The sequence below is a fragment of the Salvia splendens genome, chromosome 2 (genome assembly GCF_004379255.2).
Source record: "Salvia splendens isolate huo1 chromosome 2, SspV2, whole genome shotgun sequence".
NCBI classification, from domain to species: domain Eukaryota; kingdom Viridiplantae; phylum Streptophyta; class Magnoliopsida; order Lamiales; family Lamiaceae; genus Salvia; species Salvia splendens.
Genome location: NC_056033.1, coordinates 40,953,702 through 40,963,156, shown reverse-complemented (window position 1 = coordinate 40,963,156; position 9,455 = coordinate 40,953,702). Strand labels below are relative to the sequence as shown.

At 34.6% G+C, this 9,455-nt stretch overlaps 1 protein-coding gene across 2 annotated transcripts; it reads right to left on the bottom strand.

Moving 5' to 3' along the window:
• Window positions 1-5,779: 5,779 nt before the first annotated feature.
• Window positions 5,780-7,948, bottom strand: LOC121766707 (probable trehalose-phosphate phosphatase D). 2 transcript variants are annotated; one of them, XM_042162976.1, is made up of 9 exons: window positions 7,641-7,948; window positions 7,327-7,467; window positions 7,176-7,247; window positions 6,983-7,078; window positions 6,833-6,889; window positions 6,652-6,753; window positions 6,336-6,554; window positions 6,157-6,249; window positions 5,780-6,049 (listed from the first exon to the last, which is right to left on the bottom strand). In XM_042162976.1, exons 1-9 carry the CDS (start codon window positions 7,878-7,880, stop codon window positions 5,990-5,992), a joined length of 1,080 nt encoding a protein of 359 aa, XP_042018910.1. In that variant the 5' UTR covers window positions 7,881-7,948; the 3' UTR covers window positions 5,780-5,989. The 2 variants fall into 2 exon arrangements, with proteins under 2 accessions (XP_042018910.1, XP_042018906.1); XM_042162972.1 differs by having other exon boundaries at window positions 6,833-7,078.
• Window positions 7,949-9,455: the final 1,507 nt, after the last annotated feature.

The window sequence follows — 9,455 nt, the reverse complement described above, 5'->3', positions numbered from 1 at the left end:
ATTATTAGTGTTGTTGCCTTGTATTTATCTTTTGTAGAATGCCTTTTATTATTATGTGTGAATGCGTGATACTTTGCCCCTGCATCACTCTTTTATGTGTGTGTGATGTTGATCATTTATTTAGTCATGTCATGATAAATGGATGAGATCAAATTATAGTCCTTAAAATTCAGATGGTTTTTGCCTAACTAGAATATATTCATACTTATATAAAACGTTTTTTTTCACTAACTCATACTTAGTTATTTCAAAACAACTTTATAAAAATGGGACCATATTCTACTATCGATCACATTTTTTAAAATTCAGAAAGAAGTGTATACAAATGGGACATCTATAGATACGTGACATATGTTTAGAAAATCATTGAAATCGAAAAGTTTTACTATAACATAGAACGTGTATGGTGAATGTACATTCCCTTCCAATAGAAGAAAGAAAACATCAATCATGACTGCAACATTTCATACAAGCATGTGCATAGAAGATCATTAATTACCTAATAAGAAACCAATTATAGATCATATCACTCAAATAATTACCATATTTCACGGGGATATGGAATCACTATTTTTGTGATTCTTTTTCCCTCTTTCAAAATATATAATTATAGCAAGATGAATAAAATGCCAAAGGACATTATAAGAGCATCTCCAGTGGGCGGACATCCCACTAGGACATCCCAAAAACACCTCCTGCCACGTCACTAGGACTTCTCATCCCACTGCCACGTCACTAGGACATCCCCTGCACAATCCGCCCTTCCCACTAGGACATCCGGCAATAAAAAAAAATCACAATAATTTAATTACGTAAAAACAGAAATATAATTTTGACACGGAATACGGGAAAGCAAAATACGGGCAAAAATACATATTCATAAAACATAAAAAAAACATAGTTAGAAAAAAGCAAAATACATAGTCATTCGAAAAAAGAAAAATACATAATCTGTTGGATATTTTAGTGTAATTGGATTAACTTGATTGATCAATATAATTATAACGAGACATCAAATAAGTTGGAAGTGCGGAGTGCACACTTATTTGAATTCGTTATGATTAGACGGGGGTTTGGGGGCAGCGCCCCCGAGAGCAGGGTCCAAGGGGCGGCAGCCCCTGGCGGGGTCCAAGGGGCAGCGCCCCTGGCTGGGGTCGAAATCTTCATCCGGAAATGGAATTTTCGATAATTGAAGTTACTGTGCAGAAATCTTCATCCGGAAATGGAATTTTCGATAATTGAAGGACCAAATTGCAATTTTATAACCCGCCAACAATCAGTTATTTTCGGTTGTGAAATGAAGGGATGCAACGCTTCATCCTAAACCTCTACATAATCCAACATCCCCGGCCCACTCCGCGTTGAAATGAAGTTCAACGAGCCGTATATATAGAGTTTTTTTTAAAAAAAAATAATAATTTCCGGACGTCCGACCGGGACGTCCGACCCTTGCCACAGTGGCGGACGTCCGCCCGCCCGTCGCCGGGACGTCCGAGGACACCCGACGTCCTCACGGGACGTTCGTATCCGACCTAAACGCCACAATGGCGGACGTCTCGGTCGCCCGTCACGACATCCGACCGGATGTCCGACCGGACGTCCGCCATTGGAGATGCTCTAATAATTGGTTGAAGTCCAACATTAGACTCGTCCGACAAGACCCTTCAACTGCCAAAAACAATGACAATAATTGAGCTATCGAGTTTCAAAATAATCTAACTCAACTAATCGGATTGGATGGCCACTAATTACTTTTTCTTTAATCATAATGATAGTAGTAATTCTTTTGTAAAAATGTTTTATGTGATTTTTGTTTTTTTCACGTGTTCAATTTACATTCACTCATTTGAAAAGGGGTGCTTATGTGCTGGAAATGTTATGATTTCTAAAGATTCTACGAAATCAATTTAAGTACAAATTGAGTGTGAATTGTTTTTTATATATATAGTTCATTATATATATGCAAGCGAAATCCAAATTAATTGTACATTTATAAAGAAGACATGGAATATTTCAAGCGTGGGTCTTTATTGATGTTGTACAAATGCCGAGGCATGGAAATTACGAGCAATATAATTTATAAGCAATATAGAATAAAATCGGAGAAAAAAATGCAACAAGATTAAAGAAAAGCAAATCGGAAACCTAAGAAACCAGAAGAAAAAAGACAAATACTACCGTTATCTGCAAGTTTTATCTACCAGAGATGAGTGGTCTTACAATAGCTTCAAGCTGAATGAATAAATCCAAGCAACAACCATAAAATACACCAGATAAACAACAACTAGAACAAAGCCTTGAATCGTACAAGTAGACGGTATTCTAGAATTTAAAGAGCGTTCTATATTCTGCTAGTCGACAACTACGTCCTAAGAAGAAATTTAAAGTTAGAAAGAATATAACCAATTTAACATAACAATATCTAAGTTTGTAGCATCACCATATATGAAAAAATCAACTCATTGATTTAATGCGACTATGCTCACAACTTGAATGGTGCAATGACGACCAAATTGAACAAGGCTATGATAAAACGCACTATTTTTTTTATAAAAAAATTAATCAATAATGGTTTCACATTTACATTCGTAGTGCGTTGAACTTCAACCTATTGGATAAATATGAAGCGTTTTGCTGACTAAACTTTGTATCATCATTACATATATAATTCTTGTCTATTCTAAAGCTTCTACCGTCACCCCTGAACCATTTGCATTGCACGACGGTGTGAAAGAGTTCTGACTTTAATGTTGATTTTGTTGGAATTTAGCAAAAAAATTAGTACTAATACTTTACAACACATCAAATGTAACTACATTTGCACGTGCATTCATGATACTAGTCAGTTCTATTTGTTAATCTATGCTAATCTATTGGTTCCAATGGTCATTCAAGTCAAACTAATCAATACACAACCTCAATTATAACCAAGAAATGTTTAACGACAAGTGATGCATATTCTTCTTACATTCATAATTATTTTGGTTAGAATCCTGATGACTTTTTTTCTGGTCCCAAGTGTCTTTACAACTGTTAAGATGCCTTCCAAAGTATTTATTTATGTCACATAAACATGAAAGAAAATGGAAATTTTTTGGATCAAGAATCAAGAAACACACTTTTCTTAACGCCTAAAGTTATACACCTTTAACGTTTTGAGTTATTCAATGCATGTGAATGCCATTATCCCTCATTTATAACCATCATAATTGGTTCGTACTCATTTAAATAAAATTGATGGTACTATTCACAAAATAAAAAAACGATAGAAAACTAATTAAGTTATTTGCTCACATAATGTGAAGCTTATCCGTGGTTTAACATAGTCAGAATTTGACCAAATTTTATGATTTATCGAACAATTTATCCTAAAGTTTTAAAGGTGTGAATAAAATAATAAAAGGCACATCATGTTTCATGCACCTATTGGCTGTAGAGAGAGCGTGCTTATGCACGAAAATACATGCATTAACTGCATACTTAAGAATCTGCAGCATCGTGCTTAAGCACACATGCACATTCTATTCCATTCCTTAAGCACGATGATGTTGATGGCCTCAACTTTCAAACTGATAACTACATTGATTCCTCATTTAGATAACTTCAACGTATTAAAATATCGGTACAAAAACAATAGAATAAAAAAATACGATATCTTTTGAGAGGGTTTTGTATACAAATAGGCCCCCTGCTTATTTTACTTTGATTTGTTTTTTTTATGAGAAATAAAGGCTTAAATCAAGAATGGTGAACTTAAACCATAGAATAACAAAGCAAAGTAAAATATCAATCCATGCTAGCAAATAAATCTCTCTAAGCGGTTGCAACATCAAGCAAATTAACAAATAAACACACAAAAAACAATAAGGTCAACACACCGTGACATCAAATAATCTAGGAGAAAACCACCTAATAAAAACACTAAACAACATATTGGATAAAGTTATCTAGAGCAAGATTTTCAAGGAGCACCAACTCTCAAGTCGGCAAACGCATAGAATCGGACTTCAATATCTTGAAGTCAGGATTCAGTACCCCTATAATCTCGGATTACACTCAATTCTAAGAGCATCCACAAAAGCGGACGTCCGCTGGCGAGCGGGTCGTCCGTCCGGGACGTCCACTATTGGGGCGGACGAGTGCGTGAAGGACGAGCCAGACGGACGGCCTCTCGTCCGTCGGATAAGGCGCTCGTCCGTCGTCTCGTCAGCTATTGTAGGTGCTCGACAGACGAGAGCATTTTCGTTTTTTTTTTAATTTCAACTCTATATATCCGACACCCCCGTTCGGCTAGCGGCAAACTATAAAGATTCAAGGCATACTAAACTTTGTTTAAATTGTTGTTTTTTTTGTTGCATTGTATTGTTTTAAATTTTTTTTATTTAATTCAATTATTATTGCACTTTCTCCACCTGTATTCGTGTCAAAATTTTAATTCCGTAATTGCGTATTTGTGAATTTGTGAATTTTTATTATTTTGCTTGTCCGCCGGGATGTCCTAGTGCTTGTCCACTATTGTGCAGTGGGATGTCCTAGTGATGTGACAGTGAGGTGGGAAGCCCTAGTGACGTGGCAGAAGGTGTTTTTGGGAAGTTCTAGTGCTAGTCCGTGGGGAAGTCCTTCCTATTGTGGATGCTCTAACGCAATATCTATGCTAAAACAAATTTTTAAAAACAAGTTCTCGAATATTACTCCATATATCTCATAATAAGAGTCACATTTTGTCATTTCTGTCTGTCTCATAATAAGAGTCACATTTCACTTTTACCATATATGGTAAGTAGGTCTCATATTTAACTAATTCACTCCACTTATATTTTATTTTAAAAAAGTGGACTCATATTCTACTAACTTTTCTAACCCGCTATTCTTTATATTTCTTAAAACTCGCGTCTACATCAAATGTGACTCGTATTGTGGGACGAAGAAAAAAAAAAGTAAAAAACTGGTCTAAACTGTTTTGACTTTTGCCCTTCAAACTTAATCTACCTGATTCCAGCTCTCTATTTTTCTTTTTTGCAATGTTCGATGTTACTTCGATTAAAGCTAATAAAAAAAGGAAAAGCGGAACTGTTTTTAAAGAAACATACAATAACAAAACAGCAATAATTAAAGAGTACAACATAATCAGTTGCCTCAAATTACTTGAAATATTATAAAGACAGTTTTTCAGTTTTGTCAGAATTTGCCTTATGAGATTCAATAGCAATCCTGATGTCCCACTTCTAATTTTTCTTTATAAAAGTTCTGTCATTTTTTTCATCTTTATTTTCAATTTTGTAACCAATAACTAGGATTTAACGTGACTATTTTTTTGTTTAATTTTAAAATTTTATATTAATAATTTGAATCGGGATGATATTTAATGGTCCACTTTAATACCTAGCTCAATATATTATTTTGAAAATTTTAAAATTGACTTTAGTATGCTTTAGTTGTTTTTTTTATTAAATTAGGACTTATAATTATATTTAAATATATTGCCACTTTTTTTTGATAAATATTATTATATTAATTCAAGAGTAGAGTATATATTCTTTAATTTTAATTTTTTATAATTTCTTTTTATTTTCATCTTTATTATTTTTTACTAGTATTATTTACTATCAAGAGTTTAATTTACTAAATTAGGATATATTTCCACTTTTATTTAATAAAAATGATTATTGATCAAATCAAAAGTAGAGTACACAATTTTTAAAATTTTACTTGTCGAAATACAATTTTTTAGAATTTTACAATAATCAACTTAAGGATTGGACATGATAGATTCGATACGGACATCACGATACTGAATCTCATCCAATAAACATCAACCCCTTTGGGATCAAATTACAATTGAAAATATTACAAAAATAAAAATAAAAATAAAAATATAAAAAAGAAGAAGAAGAGCAATTACAGAAATTCACCCATATCCCTCATAATTGAATCAATTAGGACAAGGTTATATCTCTCTACAAATCTCTCTCTCTAAGAGGAACTCTCACTAGTGTCTTAGCAAGGACAACTTCTTCCACTCCACCAAGCTTCGTAGGAAGTGCATTACCTGTCAAAAATATCACATGTTAATAACACTTAAAAATAAAATATAGTTCAAGTAGTTATATTAATTTAATAATTAGTTTGTTACAGTTTGTTTTGTGTGCTACTTGCCTCGGTTGGTTCTTGCAAAGTGTAGGAGGCATTTGTTTCCTTTGGAGCCTTCGAAACTAGGATTCCTAGTCCTTGACCCCTTTCTCGCAAAACCTAAATAAATCCCGACATTAATATCAAATATTCGATCAATGAAATAAAAATAAAAACTCTATCACACGTGCGAAATTATAACTTACTCTAAATGCATCTTCATCAGTTCTATCGTCGCCTATGTAGATAGGCAACACATCACTCGACTCACTGTAGCCCAACGATTCCAACAAGAACTCAACCGCATTCCCCTTGTCCCACTTGATAGTTGGCCGAATCTCGAATACTTTTCTACCGTGATTCAACCTGAGTTGCGAGTAGTCCTTGATCACCAACTTAACTTGATCGGCCAACTCGACCCATTTCTATAAAACAAAACCACTTTTTAAGTAAAGTCCATCCCGCAACTTTCAAAATAAATATTTCAATTTTTTGGCCAAAATGAAGGTCGGGTTTTCGCACCTTTTCCTCCACGCAGCGGTAGTGAACGGAGAGACAGAATCTATTGTTTTCCACTTTAGCTCCGGGAATGTGCTTCACTTGCTCTATCAAAGCTCTGTATACCTAAAAAAATAAATTTTTAGAAAAATTTAAATTACTACTTACTGAAAATTTTAATGTATTTTGTTAAACATAAGCCTACCTCATCAATTATAGGCAGAAATGCCCTTGCAGGCTGGCAGAGGACAGTTTGATTTCCCTGAATAATACATACATTAAACATAAGAAAATTAGTCAATGAAAAATAAATTTTGTGACAATAGTAATCAAAGTAAATTCGTTTTTTACTCACTTTTCTTTGTGATATATGCCTTTTTGATGGCCCTTTAATGTCCATTCCATGGCTACCGGCGTAGTAAAGCTCCGACAATTTTACGAAATCGTACACCTGAAAAATGCAAAATATATTGAAATAAAGTTTTCAACATACTATTACTTTATATATTTAATTGAGTTATTGGGTAATAAATGAAATTTAAATGTACCTTAGCTCTGCATCTCCCACTAATAATGGCCGATGGGAACAATTTTGCGACGTCTCTGACAGCTTCTCTCATCTGATCACAGAAAAAATTGAATATTTAGTTATATTTCGTTTTAGAGTTTGGGTAAGGCAAAGGCGAATTGGCGACGAACCTCAGTGGTGATGAAGGCGCGGTCAGGGTCCTCGACGATGGGGGAGAGAGTGCCATCGTAGTCCAAGAACACGACAATCTGTTTGCCGTTGGCGGCGGCCGTGATCTCATCGAACATGGTAAGAGCTGATGGGTGGTGGAGCTGCACAAGCAGAAACCCACGTGCGTCAGCCACACATATTACAAAATTGTAAGGACAGCAGTGGTTGTTGTCAGTATGAAGTTACTGCTGCTGTCCTAACAGGCATTTACATATAGTAAAATATATATATATATATAAAAATAAGCAGGACAGGGAATTTTAGCGGGACATACATTCCAAGAGCCGTGGTCCTCGGCATCCGAGGGCCTCCGTGTGGGGGAGGAGGCCCTCATCGAGTCGAGCAAGGCATTGATCCTTGCTCCGTTCGCATTGGGTGCGAGCTTCTTGAGCAGTTTTTTCACTGGGAAGAGGTTTCCATTGAGCGGGAAAAGGGCCGAATCGGGCATTGCAATGGGGAAGGCCATCGGGATGCCCGATTTCGCGTCGGGAATGACCATTTTTTGGTTCGTCATTGCGTGGAGGTAAAATATGCAGAAGAAGAAGAAGAGGAGGAATATGAGGTTCTAGATTTTGATGAATGAAAAATGTGGGAGAAGTGAGATAGGGAAGGTGGGGTGTGATCAATTTATAAGTAACTTAGAAAGCATTATGAGACGAAGTATTCCAACTTTTCTTTACCACCTTTATTATACTATTTATTTTACAATTATGCTTGGCCCCCACAATATTTAAAATAGTGCTACTAAAGGTTTACATTCTCATATTATTCGTGTAGATAATTTTGAGATCCAAGACATGTTGCATGGGATAGCGACACGTGTAGATATGTCGATCGGGCCCGCGATCGCTAAGGGCATTAGCAACATTGGCTCGACTCGCAAGTCACCCTTATTTGCCCAGGGCTTACCGCCATTATGGAATAGAGACCCAGAGGCTAGAGCCTCGCCTTAGGCTCAAGGGTCGTAAGTTGCACCTTGCGCCTAGTCAGAGTGTGAATGCACGACACGCACTTTGCTTGGGATTTTTCTATTTTTTAATTTTTGTAAAAAAAATCTGATATATTTTGTCTTATATGACATCCGTGAAATTAAATGTTGACATCACCGCTAATAAGTTAAATGATGTCTATCTATTTATTAAAAAAATGATGAAAAACACCAACAGTATTACATTATATATAGACGCGCTGCCGAAATTCGAATTCGCTGAATTTGATCAAACTTCGTAGTACTATTTTTTTTTTCTTTTTTCCTGAGAATGTGCCCTTTATATATGTTGAAACAACAAAGTTTACTAAACAACATTATGATATTCTCCGTTATAAAAAAAATTAAAAAAAAACTTGGATACATAGAGGATGAGTGTGCGACATAGCAATATTTTATCAGTTGAAAAATAATCGGTGATACCAAAAAAATCATTGGGTTATTGCAGTTCAAGAGAGAAAGTTGGATTATACGTAGTATTTTAAACTAGTAGGAGTAATATTTTTCGGTGGAGCTCCCACTTGTTTTCCAGATTAATTATGAGTGTCTTGGACCTTAACAAAGATAGTGAATCGCATTAACATAAATAAATAAAACAAGGACATTAGGTTTTTATTTTATTTATTACTCTGTGGTTATCTTTTAATCTTTTTGTGTAATTTTCTTTGCATGACAAAGAATCTGACTTTCAATTCATATAATATTTTTTATTATTATTTGAGTTTAACATCGTTACTTCTAATAATTTGCATTTCATTTATTGTTATTTATTGAGAGGCGGAGAGAATATATATTTTAAATTACTAGAATTATGAAGAAGAAAAAGTATCAAATTAACTTTTTATTCTTCAGAAAAGAAAAGATGGTTGGATCCATTGTGTGCATTAGTGAATAGTGAGAATTATCTAAGTCAAATCGGGAATCATTGATGAAAGAAAGTTATAAATTTAAAAATAATTAGAGGTTAGTATTATAGTAATTTGTAAATGAAAGTGTAATATGACCGTACGTGTGTGTGTGTGTGTGTTATGGTTGATGTGATTTACTGATTAGTAGGTTTTACTATACCGTGACCACTAATAACATTGTTTAATATTTCAA